The 24,196-nt window shown below is 39.6% G+C and overlaps 1 protein-coding gene across 2 annotated transcripts in view; it reads left to right on the top strand.

Annotated features, from left to right (window-relative positions):
* The first annotated feature begins 4,413 nt into the window (after nucleotides 1–4,413).
* Nucleotides 4,414–24,196, top strand: part of edar (ectodysplasin A receptor) — a 36,721-nt gene continuing 16,938 nt past the window's right edge. For both annotated transcript variants that reach the window (XM_037790779.1, XM_037790778.1), the window contains exons 1-4: nucleotides 4,414–4,669; nucleotides 16,683–16,748; nucleotides 20,098–20,217; nucleotides 23,088–23,269. In XM_037790779.1, the coding sequence (XP_037646707.1) occupies nucleotides 16,698–16,748; nucleotides 20,098–20,217; nucleotides 23,088–23,269 (353 nt within the window). In that variant the 5' untranslated portion in view covers nucleotides 4,414–4,669; nucleotides 16,683–16,697. The remainder of the gene's footprint in view (nucleotides 4,670–16,682; nucleotides 16,749–20,097; nucleotides 20,218–23,087; nucleotides 23,270–24,196) is intronic.

The raw sequence follows: 24,196 nt of genomic DNA, 5'->3' as shown, positions 1-24,196 counted from the left end.
GCTGTCAATAACACACAAACGGTGGATGTTGTTTAAACAGTAGACCAGTCAATTAGGGATGGTAACTAGCTTTTGGAAATACAAGGGTTAAACAGCTTTGTGAGATGTTGCTAAGGTTGACATTTGTTCAATAATGATACACACCACATGCTGTTACGATGCTGTATAATGTGCATGCTGTGATACAAATGTAAAGGCTCACTCAGTGTTGTAATGATGCACTCGTAGATAATGCATTATGCAAGTGTTGGAATTGTCAGTTTTATTATATTTAAAACAGCATGTCCATGTCCAGGTTATGTGTGTGATGTGAGCGCTGACCGGCACATTATGGCATGCTTAGCAGTCCTTGTGAGGGCAGTTTTCCCTTCACAATTTTGATATTGCTTTTTTTTTTTTTCCTTCCTAAGGGTAGAGGGTCAGTGAGTGGTTGCTTAAGGCTCGGCACGGTAAGTTAGTTAGGCCTCTTATGTGTTTCCAATGGGCGTAGAGGTGCTCTGTATTTTATTTTGCTGAATACCGCGCTGCAATATTTGCAATAAACAACGTAATTATTTTGTAATTGAATGTTGTCCCTTGGGAAATTCTTGTGATGATGAGCTATAAAAATAAACTTGAGCTGACACTGCATTAATATTATATATTTTACGTCTTTTTTTCTTCTTCTGCATCAACCTAGTTTACCTTTAGGGGTTTCATATACTCCTATACTATCCTCGTCTTTATCAGTAATATCACAAATAATTCTCATTCTTTTTCATCATTTCTCTGCAAACACAAGCATTCTCCCATTGACTACTCTGGAGACAGATTCAATCTTGTTTGCCTGAGACGATCAAATATAATGAATATGTAGTGTGTGTGTGTGTGTGTGTGTGTGTGTGTGGATCTTCTTCCATGTACCTATACCATGCACCTCTCTCCCATCGACCAATGTCCTTCGTTCATGCAAAAGTAGGTTAGCTGACACGGCAGTTACCATGGCAACCGGCTCTTTGCTTCCTTGTTGAAGAGTAGTTAGAGAATGTGTGTTCTCACAGACAATGTGCATGGGGGGGATATAACAGGGGTGCTAACAAGGTCAAAGAGTCTGTGGTAGGTCCATTTGTACAGCATGTGTGTGTTCTTCCAGAAATAATAATAAAAAAAGTATTACAAAGTTTAAGAGAATGATATTTCAGCTATGGTTGTGCCAAAATATTTGCTCAATATGACGCTATTGTTGTTGTTTTGTTACATGTGATGTGATGCATACCTTTAGTCTTTTATATGTATTATTTATGTTTGTTCAGTGGGAATGTAACATTCTATATACAGTCAGTAATGTACAAATGTGTTTCTATTATCATCATAAGCCTGGAGTTGTTATGCTCCGTGGTATAATTGTACACTTTTCCATGAAGATAATTAGATAAATATGAAATATCAGGAGAAAAATATAAGCTATTGCATTTTTTTTTTCTATATTGCATTGATTTCATCCTTGAAAAGTTCAGAACAGTTAGACCATATTTTCAATTTCTTCTTTCAGAGTTCGAGTCTCCTTGGGGCACATAAAAAGCATGAGGAAGTTTGCTTTTAATGATTTCGCTGCAAATTGAAGTTTCTTCATTATACCAAGCAGCAAATTAGGCCTCCACTGACTGCTATCTTCTCTGAGCTACAGTACTTTGATGTTGTGCTGAGGGAGGGTTAATACAGGACAACCAGTCCTGTGACAGCTGCTCTACTATACTGAATCTTTAAAACTTTGATCCACAACATGTTGACCTTTAACCTTTGTACAGACTCAAAATATATCCAGTTTATGATTACATTTATTCATGGACCAAGTAATCATAACTCTAAAACATATTTTGTTTAACACAATTCAATAAAAGGCAGTACATGAAGTCAATATATTGGGTAAACTAGAAATATACAGTAAATTAAATTCAGGGTCTTCCATATTATGCTTATTCTAATGTTGAAAGAAGAGTGAATATACATGTTGACATGTGAATATGGCCCACGGGATTCAAAACAACACATGAATAATCTTTAAAATAGATTTTTTGTGGCAATCTTTTTATCATAAATGCTGTTTTTCATACCTCATATGTTTTGTTTTCTTTATCAGACGTATTAGACTGTATTTGCTATATATATATTGCTTGTTTCTTTGCTGCATCCTACTAGTTAATGCTGAAAGAACCATGTATTCCCACAGGGATCATGCAGTATGTAAAGGATATGTAATCCTATACCATCTTATGTTATATTGCCTTATCAAATAATCCCTCATCTTATCATATCTGATCTTGTTTAATCCCTTTTTGTCACATTCTGCCTCATGTATCTCAGCTTGTGTCATTATATTGTCTCATATATTATATATGTCCTATTATCTCAGCATATCCTATCTTGTTATACCCCATTTCACCTTATGCAGCATCAGTTGCATGTGTTTTTGTGTTACACCATCCATCATAGTAAATACAGGTTTTGCTTAATACGTGTTTTTGTCCGGTCTGTGACAGAGCAGCCATCATTCTCTCAGCAGAACTCATCAGTCTTCTTGTTATCCTCTCTTTATCCTCTCTTCTCATCTAATCTCTTCTCCTCTCATCCTCCTTTTCAGTCAGGAAGCCCCTGGATCGACATCAATGAGCCTCTCAAAGGAGGAGGTAGACAGGGAGACGGGGAGAAGTAAGAAAACAGAGAAGAGGATGGAGACAGAGAGAAGGAAACAGACTGCGAGAGGGACAGAGAAAGTTAAAGAAAAAAGAGAGAGTGACCATGGAGGAGATAGTCGATGGGAGATACAGAGAAAAAGAAAAATAGAAACGGGGGAAAGACAGAGACAGAGAGGGAGAGTGATTAATTACAGGACTCCCAGTGTTTTCAAAGCCCCTCTTTTATCTCACCCTTCCTGTGGCTGAGAAAAGGAGAAGCGGCGGAAAGAGGGAGGAGGAGGAGGAGGAGCAGGAAGACTAAAGTCCAAGCTTTAGTCCAACTCAGACAACAGGCACCAGTCATCCACATCACACAAACACACACTCAAACTAATTTATAGCTTCTGTTTCAAAGACATTTTATCATCTGAAACAAGGTGTTTGTGTGTGTGGGTTGGCCTTCATGTAAAGTACTCTAATAGTGATAGTAGGAATATGTAACTTTTCTCTGTCCACTTACAAATATTGTGGTTATTATTCATATATGTCGTGCTGCTGACACTGCATACCGAGCGATTTAACCATGCTGCACCAAAAACAAATTGCACCAAATCTGACATTGTCATGGTAGTAGGTAGGATTATATCATTGTGGCAATATCAGTATTATTGTGAAAGTAATAGCAATATTAGCAGTAATGGTAATGACAGCCGTAATAGTATAACTTTAAAATATATAATATATTAAAAGCATATGCATCACATATTATACCAAAATCAATTGTTTTCAATACCTCAAATGTGATGTTTTGCTGCTTTTCTTTGTCTTAAATTACAATAATATTAATACCTTCATATTTTAAACCGCTTGACCAAAAGAATGAGCAATTTTGAATTATTATTATTATTGTATATTCTGAAGACGTCAATTTGGACCCTTGAAACTTGTAATGAGCATTTTTCACTATTTTCCAACTATCAATTGATTCATCAAGAAAACAATTGGCAAATTAATCGGTAATCAAAATAATAATAGTTAATTGCAGCCATAATATGAAAGGCAGCATGGACAGTATAGAAACACACACATATTCAGAAACCTTCAACACTTTACTTTTGGCGATACAGATCAGTGTCCATACGTTTAATAAAATGTATTTTTGCATATATTACTGTAAAGGTGTACAGTAAAGTAGGCCTTTAAGTAATTTGGGTGAATCTTGGTAGTTGTTTTCCTTATCCTCCTGAGACCCAGCCCATTGACATGTGTCCTCTGTAGTGGACATTTTGTCCACATGGATAACCTCTTACTCTTTTGACCTACTCTATCAACCCCTGGTGTATTGTAAAGAGGACATCCTAGGCTTTCCAATGATATGGCATGTGTGGTTTTTTTTTTAATCTCACTCTACAGCCATAATCTGTTCATTTTTTTTTGTCTTTTCACACTGAAATAGTCCTGTAGTCCACTACAGTGGACAATAAAAATAAAGTTCAACAAGCCTAAATTGTTAAGATTTTCTTTTAACCCTAAATAAGAAGGAAATCACAAGAAAAAGTAATTGGAAGACACTTTTTTTTAACTCGGTTCCCAGGAGGATATGATGATCAGACTTGAGTTCAGTTTAGCCACTTCCATGGTGCTGCCACTACAGCCCTGCGGACACTAGATGGCGCAGTTGAGTCGCAGCCTGCAGCTCGTTAATTGAGTCTACCTGGGACAAGTTAATCTGTCTCTCATTCAAGGGCGGAGAAAACTTCTCACTTTTTTTCTCCTCATCAAGGAGGAGCCTGCAGACACACCGACATGCACCAAAGTGGAGGCTGAGAGACACAAACTTGGACTGAGTGGAGTAAAAACCAGCAGACAGACAGACAGTCCCTCGGCGATGCTTATCCGCCACCGTGCTAGAGATTGATCACCTCACCGATCACCAGGACTGATCGCCCCCGCCAGCAGAGCCTGCAGAGCCCGCAGAGAAACCAGACCAGCGTGCCCCCCTCTCTGAGCTCCAGGTAAGACGTCTGAGCAGCTCTGCCCTCAGGAATGCAAGGACGGATTGCTGCAAGACTTTGGGGAAATTCCTGAGCAACACTTATTATGCCAAACAAGCATGTGCTTTATTGTCATTTTACTTAAAATAGGTATGAATTGATACTTTTTTCTATAGGAAATGTAGGCTTTAGGACAGAAACACTGCTGATGCATGCAAGAAAAACAATAGCCTACATCTACTGTAGTTTATAATTACTGCAAAAGTGACAAACACTGCTTTTTTACTTTTACATGTCATCTTATTTATTTGACAGGCTGATTCCAACTGGTCAAAGTATCTCATGCTTTAAAAGCAGATGTTTGTTGTCAAGTGCATGGGACTGGATGACTATATTTCCAATATTGTTATTTGCATGAATGTCATATCTACATGAAATACATTTTTAAGTACATTGTGCAACAGGCATATCCCCAATATACATTCTGAAGTTTTGTGAAAGATACTGTGCGTGTTGGTGCAAAGGTTGTAGCCCAAGGTGGAAGACAAATGAGATTGTCTCTCACATCACCAGCTTCACACTTTATAGGCCTGGATTGCTTTTTGACAAGGCTGTGATGTTTGAATCCCAAACATGCTGCAGATATAAAAACTGACTTCACTGTCTTGGGATGATTTTGATTAATAGAGTAGAAGAACTTGCAGAAGCAAAGGCAGGCGTTTGGATTATTATATTATCTCAATAAGAAATCATTTTAATGCTGCTAAATTTGGCCAAATCAGTCCTGCAGTGTTGGGGAGTTTTGTCTATGTTACTGTATTTTTTGGCAGTGTGTTTGAGAAAATGTGTGACCTTGCACACCTTTCTCCTCTGTCTGCATAATTGTTTTCTTGGTGCCGCCTGACTGTCCCGGGCCCCGGGGCCCCTGGGGGAAGTCCTGCCCGCAGACAGGCAGCTCGGCCCGGCTGGGGACATGCCGGGTCCTGCCGAGCCTCTGAAGTCTGCTGGCTGACTTTGAACTATAGCTGCTGGAGGTGGAAATCAATCCGACTCTCCCCCCCCCCCTCCCTCCCTCTCTCTTACTTACTCTCTCCCGCTTTCTATCTCTCTATCTATGTCTCTCTCTCCCCCTGCAGCCCCCAGCTCAGCGTCTCCACTGCCATTGAATCTTTCATGTTCACAGGTAGAAAGGCGAAGGAGACACAGAGAAGAAACAGGGGAGGGAGTGTAACTCATCTTCAAAAGAAGTTAATATGGTTTCTAAGGATTAAAGGGATGAAGGCAGAAAAAGTAACAAAGCCAGCGCCTGTAGTCATGATCATCCTGTACTAGACTGAAGTGAATAGGTAATTTGTTGACTTACTCGCCGCTCTGTCGCTTAATGCTGCTCGGTACTAGAATTCACACAATGACCCTATTTATTTTGGGGTGATGTCATACAAAGGGAAGGGATTCTTGTGTTTGTCTTGTGGAAGTTATTGTTGAGATTTATGTATAACAGCTGATTCCAATCCACACAGCATATCCATTCCCCCCGCTGAGAAATTTATAGAGCTCAGGAGGCCAGTTAGGGTTGAATGTTTCATAATGCTTCACACATCTAAAATGAAATCAGAAAGAGTTTACGTATGGAAGTGATGTTATTTCAGCTCATTAGGTTACTACTTCTAATTTATGGCAGGACTGTTTGGTGGAGGCTTTCATCCAAACTGCCTTACCAGACCCAGGCCATGTGCACGAATCCTTCACATGTTGTGTATAGGATTGTAATAATCATCTATTTGAATGTAAAACAGATTTATAGGGATAATCTAAATATCCAGTAGGAGATCAATCTAAAGGAACTAAAATGTCAGTGTCAACGTCATCCTTACAGGGATACTGATATTTATTTTTAGGCTTTTTATGACATCTGGAAAAAGTACAAAAAGAATTCGCTCAAATGCTTCTTCCTCCGTTATAGAGAACTCAAGTCAGACAGCAGAGAAGTCGTACTAGTAAAACAAAAGAGCAGCTGACAAAATGTGCATTATTATTTCACAGAAAAACATAAAAAAAGTTATTGCATTAACGTATATTCCAAAGTGAAAGTATAACGAAACAAAAGACATTGGTATACTTCATAGAGATTAATAAAAGCACTGAAAATAAGTGCTAATGTATACAGTACAGTTAATTTACAAGACGTTTTACCTCTATCAGTGGGATTTTACCCTGACAGCTTTTATTCTGAAATGAACAAAGAAATAATTAAATGATGAAATACAGGGTATAACTTGAATCTATCATTTATATATTCTGTATCAGTGTGTTGAGGTTCTGTATGTGTTCAACACTGATAGTGTACACAGCTCAAACGGATGCAAACTGAGCAAACAAAAGGCTTCATCTGAGAATATACACTCATTACTGCTGCATACAGTAATTCGCAGTCTCCAGTACAGACAACTAACATAGAATAAGGCGGTGGATCTTCAGGACTCCCCGAGGGGCCTCCAGGAGGTCCCCAGCAAAATGAGGAGGTAGCTGCATTTCATTATATTTTAATTTACATGCAATAATTCCGGCAAAACAAACTTTTCTAATCATGAGTTTCACTCACACCACATGAACAGCGCAGACAGTTCAAAAAGCCAATACTAAATCAGCAGATGAAATCTCTCCATGCAGGCCCCCGGGAGCAAGTTTAATCAAATTGGGGTTTGTGGTCTAATTTGTGTCTACTGAAGAGTCCTCTGTATATGTGGAACCTACTTCAGTTAGTCATCAACTTATTCTATACGGAGTCTGTGGAGGGAGATCTGGCACTTCATGTCTTACATTGTGGAAAAGCAGAAATACTAGGTGAGGTCTTGAAAATCATAGTTTATATGCACAAAAATACGTGAAGTGTGTGCTGGCTGGTGCAAAAAAGGAACAACTCTTGCGCACCAAACTGTTGTGTTTCTGGCTTTGGTTGGTAAAACAACCAATTGGCAGGTGGTAAGCATGGTGAGGGATTGTGTTGTTGGCTAGGGCACCTGTGCAGATGGGTGTAGGTGTGGCTGGTGGCAGGTTGAAATTACTAGAAGTAGGCGTGAATGCTTCTGTTGGTTTGCAACTTTCAACCCTCAAAGTAAGTGCTTAAATTCTTAAGTCTTTACTTTTTCAATGGATTGATGAGGATTTGCGCTTTGAAGATTCCTCCATCCATCATGACTAGCTGCTGTTCAGACAACGAGAATTATCCGCCCGCAAGAAAGACTCCGAGAGCCCTCAGATTTGTTTTATGAACTCGCCGCAAAGGGTGAAAACACACACCTACGGTTTATTATTGCAATGCCTACTAGAAACAAACAGAAATTAACAATGTGGATACAATTTGTTGTACTGAAAGCCATTGTTTCAATAGTAGCTCTCTCTGATAAGGTCATTTATATGAGAGCTTTAATATCTCAATGGGTCCCAAAAGGCTTGTCCACTGCTGAATTGGAGTGTTTTGTACACTCTTTAATGTGTATTGTCTAAAAACAAGGCAACACCATAAGAAGTACACTCCCCCAAAACACACATTTATCCTAATATATAGCTTTTACTTGAGCGGATGGCATCGTTCTGCCATCCCTTTATTGTAGGTTAGTTAGAGGGCAACAATAAGACATACAGACGGATTCCTGGTTGCAGATTAGGCTTCCCACCTACAGCCACTGCAAAATAAACAGAGACAGAGACAGAGAGATGTTCTGCCCCAGCAGAGCTAAAGAGGGGAACAAGGGATCAGGGAGAGGAGACGATGAAAGACAGATCACCGGCAGGCAGAAAATCAAAGAGCCTACTGACTGACTGGAGCTGGGCTAGGTGTGTGTGTGTGTGTGTGTGTGTGTTACGTGAGCGTGTGTGTGTACGACTTCTTTTCATGTGCCCTAAGAGTTTGTTTTTCCTGCGCACAGAGTGGGAAGCTGACAGTAAGTCTGTAATTAAAGCAATCAAAAGATGAAGAAAGATGAAGAAACATCACACACAGATGTGCACGTATACAGAAACACACATTTTATATAGTGCTCTGTCCACGAACGTATGTAACTCTGGAGGTGTGATGATTCTCTGCTGCTTAAAAAATCTGCACATTACTTAAAGAATTAAGTATTTACATGAAGTCTTTTCCTGAGTGAATTGCAGCCTTTCTACTGTAGGTGATATTTGAGCTTTTTGTGTGCCCCAGTTAGTACTTCTCTGATTTGTCGATGGAAATTCAAGTTGCTACAAAGCATGTTTTGACACTCCTGTGAAAACACAGTTCCCACTGATAAACCGCGATGTTGCAGTTGGACGGGGTCGGAGTAAACGGATATTTAGTGAGCATACGAGGGCCAGCTGTTGTCTGGGGTTTGCGCCTGTCTCCAAAGTTTGAAATCACTTTAATCATGGGTTTATTTTCACATCAAACTTAGACGGTCATCGTGTTGCAAATTAGACACATCTGACTGATTTAGTTCCTGATATCTGAGCCTTGATGGTTACTTTGTTCAGTGAGTTTGACTTCCTTTAGCACTGATAAAGACATGTAAGGAGAATGGGAATTTACAAACATGTCAGTAGTGCGATGTGTGAGCCTGAACTGCAGTAATGTGATAATACATTGTAACTACAGTGATGTCTCCTTGTTTTTAGATCTTTTTTTCCAATCAGTGAGCTCTGTTTAGAAGTTTTGAGACACACTCATGGTCTGATTCAGCTGAAGGTGAATTGACTGACAGCGCTGCCGCCACCACCCCTCTATTTACTGCCTCCAAATCATAGAAAGGAGACAAAATGCCAGCAGCACATTCCTCCTTCATAATTCACTTCTGAAAAGACAGACAGTAGGGGCACTTATAATTACTTAAAAGTGGATTGGCCAAATTCTTGAACACACACTTGGAATGATTATTGAAAGTCAGAGCCAAACGTTCAGTGAACTGGGGTGTGTGTTGACGCTTTTCAGGCAGATTATTAAGAGCACAGGTCGATGATTATGGCCGCTGTACTGTTAATGACATGGTATTATACCGAATGAAAATGTCTCATTTCTTTTTCTGATGATTATAGACTATTGTAAGAAGAGTTTCTCTGATTATGATATCCTCACAATTCACAATTATGTTCACTTTGTGGTGGGTGTTAGTGTTTAAGACCTCTATCGTGGACCTATACTTGACTGGAAAACCTGGCATGAAACAAAACAAAGTAGTTCGAATCAGAGGCACAACCATCCAGTGTAAAGATAAAAATGTATGGTAAAATGAATCTTGTTAGAGTGAGTTGTTTACCAGAGCTGGTGGAGGTGTAAATGACAGACTTGATAGAGGGGAAATCCACTATGTTTGTGTGTTTTATCTACAAACCCACATGGTTGAAGTTTTATTACCTGTAAGAATTCAGATCATTAATCTTAGTCATAATCATAATATCCCAGCATTTATTTAAGTATCACTGTGGCACTTTTTGCCAGTTAACTTCTTGTCTGTGTCTAGATAGTTAGCTATATTTATATTTTCTACTGTTAAAGCTAGTTTTAGTTTGATTTAGTTAGCATGAACTTTGTACAGACATGTGCAGGCCTGAAGAAGTGAGAAGTTGTTAAAAATTACACAGTAACTGTGTTTACAGAAAAGGATCTTAGTTGGATAATTTTCTTTAGACGTACATCTGCATCATGTGAAGTGGAGCTAATGATGACCATCTCTTCTTCTGTAATAGTGTGTGCGATAGAGTCGCTGCTTGGTTGGCTGGAAAACAGCAGGATTTGAGGTGTTGTGCATGCACACACAAACAAGCAGGCGGTCACAGTGAGTAACATGTGTTTGAGATCTTGCTTGGATTTGGCAAGTTGAGCTCTGGTCTGTAAAAGGAATTGGTTTTTTTTTAAGGGATAAAGCAGTGCATTGATTAACTTTGGAACTTGTTTATGGCCTGGAAGCGGATGGATTATATGTGAGAGTGTGTTTATGTTAGGCTTAGAGCAATATATTGGTTAGCTGTTGTATGGGGCCAAAATGATATTTTAATTAGAGTGAGATATTGAGAATGACAAAATGGGCAAAGCTAGTCTCAAATATTGGCAAAAACATCAGCTACCAGCAGCTCCAGTCAAACAATATCAGCATCAATGCCTTTTGTATGTATAACAAGCATTTCTAGCATATGCTGTTTATGAATCATTAGATTTTAAAGGAAAAGAGGAAAAGGGGAGAGGTTGTTTGAAAGAAAAAAAAATGAAGCAAGAGAAGAAAGAGAAAGGATTCAATGGAAAACAGATTTTCCTTTTAGAAATACCAAAACCAGGATGACAGAGACCCCTGGATCCACATGCTGCTGATTTAATTGTCATCAGAAATTAAGTGCCATGGAAGAGCCCACAAACCACCCTCTAACCTCATTCTTCATCTTCTTCATTGGTTCGCTTCCTGGCCAAGTTCCCTCGCCACTGATTGGCCTATTACTTAATCAGGGAGGAAGTCATTATCAACCGGCGTAATGAATAGACGTTACGGGGTTAAACACTGATGGTGAAAAGCCTTTTCCTACACAATCCATGGGTAATCGTACTGAATGACATAGAAGTAGGAAGACACAGAACAATGCAGAGTAAGAGAGTTATTTGGCTCTATATTTCTCAATGAAGTTAATGAATAGAATTGAATCAATGAGACGGTGAGAGACAGAAAGAGTAATGTTTAACACGGGTTATCCATGTGGTATCCATTAAATGGTCCAACAACAACAAAGGTTGCCACTGGTTTATTCCTTTTAATGCACTAAACAGGTTTAGTGTAGCCCCAGTTTGTGCCGCTCATGTGTTACCATTACGTTTGAGCTAAGGATCTGATACTCCAAAATCCAAACAAAGATAGTAGCCGGAAGGTTTAGCGTACATGTACATAAAGAATGTCTGAAGTAGGTTAATTTCTGTTTTGGGATTTAACACCTAAATATGTGGTTCATTCACACGGTGGCCACTAATCAAAGGTTGTAGGAACTGGATTTATCCCCAAGCATTATCTCACGTTCATAACAATAAATTACACGTTATTATATGTAGTGTTTTTAATCTTGGAACCGGCTGAGTCTACAGTATAGGCTGTTGGGTTCATCTCCCAGTAGCGGTCCCTTTGTGACTTGGCCCATTGAACTTGTCGCATGTTGCTGTATCAGCGACTGCTACTGGACTGGTTGGTCCTAGACTCCACATGAAGTGGAGTGGGATCTTGGAGATATTGTGACTCTTCTAAATGTTACACTGCACCCCTCCTGAGGCCGACGACAAGAGTTAGGAATGACAAAGACCGCAGTGCGTGGGGAATTGGGCATTCCACTCTGGGTGGAAAAAGGGGGAAAACTGACCTACCACAGACTACAATCATGCAGTAAAAATCTACTCCTTATAAAAGACCAAAGCATATTTTGTCAGTATGACTGTGGTGCCAGAGAGACGTGACTGCTATTTTCAAGTAATGAACAATGATGAATAGCCCATTTCCCATAAGAAACAACTAATCACCTAAATGTTCTTAGTTAACCGAACAAGATACTATCAGCTTATTAGTGGGCAGTCCTAGTTTTGAATGCACAATGTGCTTACACAGTAAGGTTTAAAGCATTACCACAAAGAATACAAACACAAGGATGAATAACAACAGACTGACTGGCAGGTATGGATGGGTGCCTGCCGCGCCTGCCAAAAAATGTGGAAGTGTTGACAATTAACATTAACTATCTACTTAATGTATATGTGCTTGTGTGAGCTGATCTGGGAATTTCCATATGGCAACCCCTCCTTTCACCAGGGTGTAAACATCCCCATAATGACTTCGAGCTAAGTCTATCACAGTTGGCTGCAGTCCATATCAATACAGACTTAATTCTGCTTTGAAGTTTGTGATATTAAGGTATTATACTTGTCACTGTATGCCAGGGAGCTTTGATGAAATATGTCTTCTTTTAGGTCTACTTAAAATCACATTGTGTGGATTTTTGAGGTCAATGGGTTTGTTATTGTGCATTTTTTAATGAAGCAGAGTAAATTGTCTTCCCATAGTTATGTGGAATTTCATATTGGGTTTCCTCTGCTGACAAAAAGAGCAATCAAATGCAACCAAATGAAAAACAGAGATGAAGACAGAGATAATGAAGGGAGGAGGAGGAGGTTGCAAAAATGTCAACAAGTCGAGCAAATGTTGCAAAATAAGGCCTTGAAACAAACTGTACAGATAAATGTCAGCTGAAGTGCTTTAAATTCACACGCTCATACTGGGAGCTGCCCAGTACAATCGCTGTGTTCTACCGGTGACACAAAGAACTGCGTAGCCTCTACCTGGTAATGACACCGCTAAAGACAGAAGGCTTATTTATTGGAGATTATGTGGTCGTTAGAAGATTAATACCCTCGGGGGGTAAAAGACTTGGGCTGACTTTCATCTCAGACCTGCCCCGACAGAGAGAGCGGGGGTGAGAGAGACAGAGATAGAGGGTGGAAAGAGGTAGAACAGAGTGTCAGAAGACACAGAGAGTCTTCAAACACAGCGGTGTGTGTGTGTGTGTGTGTGTGTGTGTGTGTGTGCATCACTTTAACCCCATAATGAGTAGCCTTGAGGGGGTCCACAGCAATTTGGCAGTTCTTCATTTCCTGATTTAAAAAAAAAGAAGTGCTGTCTACCCTTTTATCTCTTCGGCAGCAACACACAGCCCCACATATACACACACACACACACATAACATACACATACACACACAAGCGCACACACACACACACCGGTTGCGGTCTTACCACAAGGACTTGTGCAATTTAGCCTATTCTGCCCTCACAAGCCAGCTCTGTGCGTATTTATAAGCCATACATCTATGTGTTAATGTGTGTTTGTGTGTGTTTTGCGCCTCTGTGTGTGTTGAAGCTGTAATTAAGCAAGATCAAACCCTCGGGGTCGGAGAATTAGCCATCATCGACGATCAAAAGGTTTTTTCACTCAAGTCTGCGACATGGAAGAGTGAAATCCGAGGTTGAGAGCCAGACAGACGGATTTTGACCTCAGATAGCAGATATTGGCGGCGGCTTCTTCCTCTCTTTCTTTCTCTCTCAAACATGCACACACACACACACACACACACACACTTGCTATCAACAGCTTGAGGTGGATTTAAAGTTCAGCTGTCAATGTGTTGAACGGAACTGATCTGACCTAAGGGCACATCAATCAAAACAATAACATGCTTTTATGACAAGACTACAGTGTCGACTCTTATGGTTATGGTATGGTTAGGTTAGGTTAGGTTTAGGCAGGCGGCAACCCCGGGTCTGAAAAGTGAAGCCAATGCGGAAGTGCCTTAAACTTGCATTCTTTCTAATAGCCAGCAGGGGGCGACTCCTCTGTTTGCAAAAAGAAATCTGATTGTATGAGAAAATGCCCCTACTTCTCACTTGATTTATTACCTCAGTAATCATTGTAAACATGAGTTTATGGTCTCAATCGCTAGTTTCAAGTTTTATTCAATACAGTATGATGTTCATTTAGTAAATTATGGTCCCATTTAGAGTCAAATAGACCATAAAGCAGGGGATGCTTTAGTGCCTGGCTACATTGTGTTTGACAGGCCGCTACAATGATATTGCCCAGTCTGGGAGTTGTCCGTGTTTTTGTCCTACAACTTTAACCCTTTCACAGTGTGTTTTCAGGTCATAAAAGTTAATACACCGATCTGCCATTCAGACCTCCCACAGCCATACATTTGTCTGTGCTGTCACACTACTCATGCTACAAAAAAATTAAAAATAGATCATTGCTTATGCTGTTCCCCGGACAGACTTATTATTTTATTTTAATGCAGATTAAAAATGAAGAGTTAAACAATGTTAAAAAAAAAAATCAGTGCGGATATTGAATGTCTAAATTAAAAAAAAAAGCTAACTGTAGCATCTTGAGTTAAAAGTAATCCCAGTAAAAGGTCTCAAGGTTATTACATTCAGGACCGTTTGAGTGAGCAGATGATGTGGGTGTGTTATCAGCAGGGTTTAGGGTGTCACAGGGTCCCCTATAAAACCAGGAAATCAGATAGAAGCCTAAGATCCAAGTAAAGTCTCTGTATACACATTTATACATCTACCTGCAACTTTCTTTCTTTCATATAATTAACACTCAAAGAGACTCCATGAGAAATGCACTTAATAACAGTAATTAAAGGTGTGCTGTGTGTGTGTGTGTGTGTGTGTGTGCACATGCTTTAACTTCACCGCTGTTTGTCTTTTTTACTAATCCAATGTGACTTAAAATCTTATTTAGCTGTGAAAATAAATGTTACCTTGGAAGATGGGAAAAGTGGATTTGAAATATGGGTTTGAAATAAATACTTTAGAATAACATATTCTTTTTCATTTATGTTTTTGGTGTGGTTAGTATCCATTTCTCATTTACATGTCTTATATTCATCTTTATACAAAATTGGATGGAAAAGTGATTTATAGTTTTCATCATCTTAATGGCCAGAAAATGAATTCATCCACTCGCTGAGTTGATCATAGGATTGTGCATTTGATTCCCTACCGGCCTTATTGACACTGATAAGGTGGAGTTTGTTAGTTTAGCATATTGAATGGAACCGTGTAATTACTTGTAGATTAGAAGCAAATTAAAAAAAAAAGAAAGGAAATATGAAGCAAATTATAATTGGAGAGATTTAACACCCAGCAGCTCCACAGTGTTTGTGGAAGCCTCCGTGTTTCAGGAAGCTGATAGAAGCAGCGTTCTCTCAGCATGCTCTTATCTGTGCTGCCACCCTGTCAGAGACCACACACACTTACACACACATGCACTGATTTTCATCCTACAAGATAGGAAAAACATATTTGAAAGAAAAAAAAAAAGTTAAAAACCTAGTGGCATGCTTGGAAAAATGTGATGTGTAGTAAAAAATAATCAAGCATGCAAGTTGCTTGTGCTGCGTTGAGTTTCTATTTCTTTGTATGAAACGCTGCAAATTAGTCCGTTTGTTCCACTTTTTTTCCTTCTGGAGAAGTGATTTAGCACTCTGTGGGATCTGATTATTTTTTCTTATTTGTTTGTAAATCGTTCTGAGCTGTCGAGTGATTCTGGGCTCATTGTTTGTATTCAACTGTGGCTTAAGGGGTGATTCTTTACAGAGGACCCCAGCCAGCATATCCTTTCAATTACAGTGACGACATTATTTACACACTTGCACAAGCACACACACAGATGCTCCACCGTCAGTGCAAGCCAACCCAGGACAAACACACAGTAAATACAATCGCAGGCACAATCTTGCAGATGCACAAAGAAATAAACAAGCAATTGCACATCACCACACGCAGGCAAATGGACTCACAAACACACAAATATACCATAATATATGCTTTACTTAGGGAAATGCACACAGAATTTATGAAGTGTTGCTGCTATAAAGCACATCCAAACACCCGCCATCATTTCACAAGTAAGAAAACAAACACACAATCTCACAATGACTGTTGTTTACCCAACATCCACCTCAATATTACAACCATTTCCTATTTGTTTTTTAACTTAACCTCATTTTGGAGCTGAAATAGAGTTGCTAGCTGGTGTGAAACCAGAATTGCGAGCTGTTTTTACTGGCGTTTCAACTAAGTTTGGAGTTTTGACAAAAAAAACGAGAGCAAGTGCCGAGAGAGACATAACAGAGAAATAGGCAGATTAATTATTAAGTGATATCACCATCCTTTATTGAAGCAGAGGTTAGCCAACGGTGATGTGTGCTTACAGTTATGAGCAAGAGGAATGCCACAGGCTGTTCTGTTGCTAATACATGTTTATGGGCGATGACGTGATGGTAACGGGACAGTGAACTCATCTGGGCCACACATACACGCACACACACAACGTGCCAACTGACAGCACTACTGTTGGCAGGAATGCAAATAGATTCATGACTTTGCTGTTTAGTAAGTTCGGTGCAGAAGGCTGATCGCAGAAAATGATTGCATTACAATGGATCACCATTTCTCTTTGTCTTTCTCTCTGGTCTCCAGGAAGAAGACGCAAAAATGTCAGAGAGGAGAGGTCAGAAGAAGTCCGTCTTTCTGTCCTCTTTATTGGTAAGTTTTTATTTTTTTGCCTTTGTTTCCTGTCTCCTCCTCTTTAATTCCCCCTGTCCTCCTCCTTTAATTCTTCTTAATTCCTTATCCAACATTTATTTTCTTCATTCAGTTCTAATCCCAAACTAATTTCATGTTTCCTTTGACTTTATTTCTCCTCCATGGTCCTCCCTCTTTTCCTCCTCCATTTCCCTACTTTCACTCCACTCTTCCTCTCTTTGTTTTTTTATGGTCTTACTCTGCTTCACATACTCCTTCCGTTTTTCTTCTCCTTGCCCTCTCTAAAATACTGCCAAGCAGCAGCATAACTCCAAGACCATCATCATATTTCTGGTATCCTCAGAAACTCTTATTAGTCCACTGGCATGGATCATAGCCACAATCGATTCCACACTTGGCACTGCGGCATCCAGACTTGTGCTCTTATGTGCCAGCAGCTTGCACAACTTTACAGCACTTGTACCAATTAGTCAACCTCAGAGTTTTTCAGAGAGCAGATATCTTTATAATCCGACCGGGAATCCAGAGATTCTCTGCCTGTTTTGATGTTGAAACCCACTGGCAGAGTTCCCGACAGGCTCAGAGTCCTCCACCTTACCCTCCCTCTCTCCTCTGTTTTCATCTCATCACTATATGTGTGCATGCAGACTGACACTGGAGCACTTAGTCAACAAGGAGGAGATATTTGGATTCAGTCAGTGGTGTCAATACACTACGCCACCAAGTAGTGGCATTAGAAATGTATTACTACTAATTCTAAAAGCACTTAGACTATATTTGTGGGGAAAATGTAGAACAATGACGATTGACTGACTGAGAAGTACACTGGTAGTGTCATAGTGTACAATATCACATACAGAGACAACACTCATATACAGGTATCGATGTGGGAAAGGAGGTCAGTCAGTGGCGTAAAGTAACTAAGTACATTTAATCAAGTACTGCACTTAAGTCTTTCTATTTCTACTCCATTACCTTTTAGAGAGGAATATTGTCCATTATACCGCACTACATTTATCTGACAGCTACAAATAATAGTTACTTTACAAACTAAGATGATACATAGAAAACAAAGGACTTTTAAAATATGATGTATAGTAAAATATTTAAATATTTAACTACCTAACAGTATGTCATTGACCTTAACTGATTAACTGACAATTAATAGTCAATTATCAGAAAATTCAGCCGCAACTGATTTTACAACTGATTCATTTTGAGGTTTTGGGCTGTTGGTTGGACAAAAGAAGACATTTGAGGATGTCACTTTGAACTCTGGGTAATTGTGATAGACATTTCTTTCAAACCAGACAATTAATGAATCAATCACGAACATAATCAGCAGATTAATCCACAATGAAAATAATCTTTGGCTGATATTGATAATAGCCATGATATTTAAAAATGAAATATTGATATCATGTTAATAATACACATATGATAATATCATGTTAATAATCCAGCGGTTCTTAGATAATTTTATATGCTTACATTTTCTCTCCAACTCCCTACATTCGTATTTTGATTGTAATTCATTTGCCAGAAAAAGAGACAAAATGCACAATAAACAAAGTTAAATATGAATTTGACTGAGAGCATTATTATTTATTTTTCAAATTTTCTGTAGATATTGTGATAATATTGTTATCGTGAATTCTTTTGGCCACGATAATCATGTAGTGAAAATCTGATATTGTGACAGCCCTAGTTGCAGCCCAATATAAAATAGATAAAATATATCCATCTCAACAAACTACAGTTACATTTTAGTAAAAATGTTATTTTACTTTTGATACTTTAAGTACATTTTCCTAATAATACTTTATATGCTTTCATTTAAAAGCATGTTCAGTAGAGGACTTTTACATTTTTTTATGTTTATGTTTATTTACACACACATTAAACTTCATAAAATCCAGATAAAAATAACAAGAAATGTTGACAGGAGAGTTCAAGAAGCCAGTGGTTTATATAACGGACCTCCCTTCAACATAAGGAGAAAAACAAAAGAAAAGAAAATCAAGCAAATGTAATGGAGTATTTTCACAGTGTGGTATTAGGATCTGAATACTTCCTCCACCCCTGGTCTCCGTAAACACTCCATGTTGTTTACAAGAGCCTTCCTGCCAAATCGTAGTATAAATTGAACTGTGAGGAATAACAATAAGAACCCGCCGGATGCTTTGTGAATGTGCACAAAGCATCTGACTAAATATCCTCCCAAAGCATTGTGGGATAGCTGGTTGCGCATAATCGCCCTGAGGAGAATATTGGTGTGACAGAAAGTTGTTGTTTTTCCAGCTGTGGGAAAATGTGGAGAAGATCATTATTGCAGTTTCTTCAGAGCCAAACAAAGTGCTGCTCTGTGCATGGTTGCACAAATCGTCAGAGAAAGCCAATGCACACAATGCTTGCTAAATACCCACAGTGAGCGATAAATGTGCGACACGCTGACAAACAAATTGTTTTGCTTTCACCGTGTCGATTTGGACTAACTGTACATCGGCTGTGTGAGGTAAAGGTCAGTTCATTTTGAATCTGGTATAAATTAAGAACAGTTTACTTGGCCTGAGATGATTGGGCTCCATACAAACCCTTGTTACACATACACACAGGCAGTTTACATTTGTATATTTAGCCAAACAGTGTCTTGTGTCTGCTGTCATGAGACGGTTATGAGGAAGAGAAAACAAAGGGAGATGTTATTAAAACAACAGAGAGAGGATGGAGAGATTTAGTCATGCACTCATTTGCTTGGCCTACATCATTTTCTGGACTGCAGATGATTTTTAAAAGTCAGTTAGTTTGTTATGAAAAGAACAAAGTGTGCTAGTAAAGCTATAAATACCAGCTGCTACTTATTACAGTGAGCTAAAATGACACAATGCCACACACACAAGCACACACTGGTATTGTGCAAACTCTCTCATACTCACACACGTGCACACACAGCTAATAAAGATCCACTAATCTGAATAACACAGATGACAAAGTCGGGATAAGATGTTTTGCTTTCTTTGCGTTTGACAATTAAAATGATGATGTTGATTCTTTGCCAGTTGATTTAACTGAATAAATCAGCCATCACCCAATGAAGTCATTATTTCTGCTGCGGTTGCAGTGTGAATCATTTTTGATCCAACTTCCCACATGTATGAATCAATTCAAGTTCAAGTTTTAGTATCCATGATAATGTGTTTAAATTCCTTTGCAGAGCTATGCCTAATTACAAAAATAAATGGATGTACAAGTATTTTTTCTACAGTTTATATGCAGAAAACGTTTGAGAGGATTAATGATGTCTGTCTCTGTCTTCCGTCTCCCCCTGTCTGTCTTTCTGTCCCTGCAGGTGTGTTGTATGTTTGCTAGTGCGGAGTATTCCCAATGTGGAGAGTACGAATTCTTCAATCAGACCAGTAACACTTGCCAGGCCTGCCCTCAGTGTCAGCCAGGACAAGAGCCACAGATGGTGAGACACACACTCACACATGCACTGAAACCATTGTTTTGTCTATAAGAGAGTTGCTTTTTCATACTTTTTGAGTACATTTTAGAATCAGCCGTTAGGAGGCGGATAAAGTATCAATTCAACATCAAATTGTAATCATCCAAAATTGATAAATAGCATAAAAACTCATTTTATGACTCTGTGTGTCATTTTTGTTCAGACCACCCACAACACACACACACACACACACACCTACAAACACACACACACAGAAGTGCACACATAGCTGCACAGTGAAGAGGGCCTAAATTCAAATGAACAATGTTTTATGCTTTATTGCTCCCATTGACTTCAATGTGAAGGCATGCATTACAGTGAATGACTTGCAGTAGTCACACAGAGCTTCAGTCTGCGTCAGTCAGTCTGCCGACAGCCAAAGAAAACAGAGCGAAGGTAAGCGCTTCAGTTGGCACCCCGGGGTGCCACACCCTCTTAAGAGAGACAGCCGCACTCAAGGGTGAACAGGATGAATTATAGCCTCTGTCATTTATTCGGGGGCAGCAGTATTGTCTTGATTTCAGTACTTTTCCTTTTATATGGTCATGTGCTGATTTAATGATGCTGCAGAGTGCAGACTTTCTTGGCTCTATAAATGCAGTGTTACACTGGTTAAATTACAGATCCTAAACACTCCAATTTATCTAACCAGTTTGCTATGGTTATGGTTCTTGAAAGTTAAATTTCAAAAGTTCAATAATAGCTCTAACATTAGTAAACTAAAGATGTTAAATTATACCGATAGGCATACAGTTTTTCCAACCACAATGAATCACATGAATTTCTGAAGATTTTATGAAACCTCAATAAACAAGACCAAGAGTTTACAGCCATGTTAGCAGCTCTCTGAGGCTGTACTTATTGGGACATGACCATCGTTAAATTTCATGGCAATCCATCCAATAGTTGTTGAGACATTTCACTCAAATCATCAAATGCCAACCTCATGTGCTATAGGAAAAAGTTGGGTGATATCCAAAGTCAGTACATCTTGCAATTCATCTGGTAGATATTGAGGTACTTGAGGACCAAAGTAGTGGACCGACCGTCAATCTGACCAAAATTGTCATTCTAACATGGCTTAAAACAAAGCAACAAACTGAACTCTGTTGTTTCATCCTTCATTAAATTGGGAATAATCACAACACTCTTCTTTCCTTCCATCCTTTCTTCTGTCCTTGTCTCTCAATGATTGCTCCAACTGTGTTTGGTTTTAACTTCCTTTCCTGCTTCACTACTTCCTGCCTTGTGTTCACTAAGCTACCATGTGCCTCCAGTAAGCATCCTCAACAATGTGCCACGTTAGAGCTTGTAAAATAACAGAGACAGAGATGGCAGCGAGAAGCTCAGTCTGATAAGCATCGAGCTCTGTCATAAAGAATAATTTGGCCATTTCAGAGCGACAGAAACATGAGAGAAGAAAAAAGTTCAATCAGTGAGATGAGAGCCCCCTTTGCACTTTCTCCTGCCTGTCTGATCTTCTGGGTGCCACAGTCTGTAATTCATGTGTTATTTTCTTCCCCTCAGCTTTGTGGGCTCAGTGTGTGTGTGTGTGTGTTTCGTGACACCCTTTTAATCATGGGATAACCACAGGGTTCCTCCTCACAACAGAGACTTCAGAAAGTACACACTTACGCACAGACAGACATCACACAAGACATCCGAGGACACGTTTAAAGTGCATCTTGTATCCAGATTGTGCATGATGTAGTTTATATGAACATAAACAATGGGGACAGACTTAAATTTCCTAATTTTTATTGAGGCCGGGTGAGTACACATTAAAGAATTGGGCATCGAAGTTTCAGCTTGCATGGTGTGTGAAAGCTGCTTGACATTGAAGATATGCTCTCTGCGGGGGGGACCTTGTGGCCCAGCGGTTTTCAGATGCATAACATGCACCACAACTTCCCCGGCTCAGTTTGCCTGGAACATTTTGTTGCATGTCATCACCCCCCCATTTCCCTTCCTTCCCTTCACTGTCAACTTTCAAAATAAAGGCAAAAAAGACAGAATATTCCCTGCTTGTTGTCACTTCTAGTTTCTATCCTCTTCCCTTCCTCCTAGATTTATGATACATAAGATTCAAAGAGGCGACAAATTTGTTTTGAAAGGAAAGAAGCTTTCAAACGGAGCAGCTTTTGGAGAACAAACAGAAGCAGAGCCATGGCAATCCTATGTTATAAAAAAGATCCAAAGTGAGCTTTAACCAAAAGCGGCAAGATCCTGCCGATAGCTCGGAAAAGTTTTATATCAAACAATCACACGGAGACTTACGGACGTCAAACAGAAGGGAAGGAATATTAAATTTCTCTGAGAGTCCGTCTGCTGTAGCCCGAAGCTAAGAGGCATAGGCTTGTTTGAATAGACGGATGAAAGTAAGAGGGAAACGCAAGATGAAAGAGAGGGAAGCAAAAGAGAGTATGTTTTTGTGTGTGTCTCTGTGTGTGTGTGTGTGGTCTGTTGTTCGGCCTCCCCACTGTGAGGAATTACCATGCAGAGATGGGAGGGGATCGATGCTGGATGACAGCATGATGAGTTGGTCATCTTAAACACTACCAGGCATGGAAAGCTCTACACACACACCCACACACACTCAAACCTCTGTGGCAATCGGATTTCTCTTTTGTCATCTCAAAACAGTAATGCCAGATTGGTTAAGGATATGGATAGAAACAGATGTGAGTGTGTGGGGTGTGCTTTTTTGTGTGTCCACAGCACAGTTGTAAATCATCTTAATGATCCGAAGGGTGTTGAGTTCATTTAAAGTTACATCCAATTTACTGTCGGAGAGAAATACTAACCTAATGTATGAATGTGTGTGTGTTTTGCAGACCTGTGGCTACGGTGTGAAGGATGAGGACTTTGCCTGTGTGCCGTGCCCACAGGGAAAATATTCCAAAGGGAAGTACGAGATCTGCAGACGGCATAAAGACTGTGACGCCCTCTACAAAGCCACTGTTCGCGTAGCGGGAACTCCGGACAGCGATGCAGAGTGCGGACCCTGTTTACAAGGGTAAACAACACAAACACACACACACGTTTACAAGATTCAACTTAAAAACAAAAAGCCAGCAGGGATTTACTACACAATTGAAACAGAGGATCCACTGAAGCAGCTTGCAGGCTCAAGGCCTTGCTTAAAGGTGCCCTAGACAAAGTTTCTGTTTATATTCAGGGCCAGATTTACTAAGAAAATGGTATTGAATGCATTTCCTTCCTCATAAAACCATTGCAAAGCCATTTTAAACTTGCATTGTTTACTTGCTAATAGTCTTCTTCTTCTCTGCCTTGTCCTGGTGCACTGCTGCGTTTCTTGGCACATTCCTGCATCCTGTAGATCGCTGGAATATCATGAAAACTGCATTGGCAAGAATCTGTATTGAATCATTTGCGTGCGTGTGCATGCACGTGCGTCCTTATGTGTGTGCACAGGAACAAACAAATCAGGGACCCACTCATAAAAAGTTGCTCTGTAGCACCAATAGTGCTGGAAAACTCCACAGGGTACCTTTAAAGGCATGCATACATAAAGGGTGAACTATACTACACTGAATATATACTGTACGTACACAAACGGAGATGCACTGTTATAGTACTGTATTATTCAGACTATTCAAATCTTGCCACATGTACAGTATGAGTTGTCATGAATGGACCACCCTGTTGTCTTCATTTTAATACGCTGCCTCCCTTTGTGAGCAAACCCACTCTAAATCCTAAACTTCTTTATTTGCACATGACAGCTGCGGATGAAACCCCCTGTCACTCACAAATATGAAGTCAATAAGGGAGGTTTAAACGTTACCAGACCTTCCTATTCTCTTCCCCTCTCATCCTTCCCATCATCCATCTCTCCCCCTCCTTCTGCCTCTCTGTACATTGACGTGCTTTGTCAAGACCAAACTTTGTCTTTCTTACAGCATTTAAATGTCTGTTTTGG

This window comes from Sebastes umbrosus, chromosome 13 (genome assembly GCF_015220745.1).
Source record: "Sebastes umbrosus isolate fSebUmb1 chromosome 13, fSebUmb1.pri, whole genome shotgun sequence".
Classification (NCBI taxonomy): domain Eukaryota; kingdom Metazoa; phylum Chordata; class Actinopteri; order Perciformes; family Sebastidae; genus Sebastes; species Sebastes umbrosus.
Note: the sequence above shows the minus strand (reverse complement) of the source record. Positions and strands in the feature narration are given on the sequence as shown.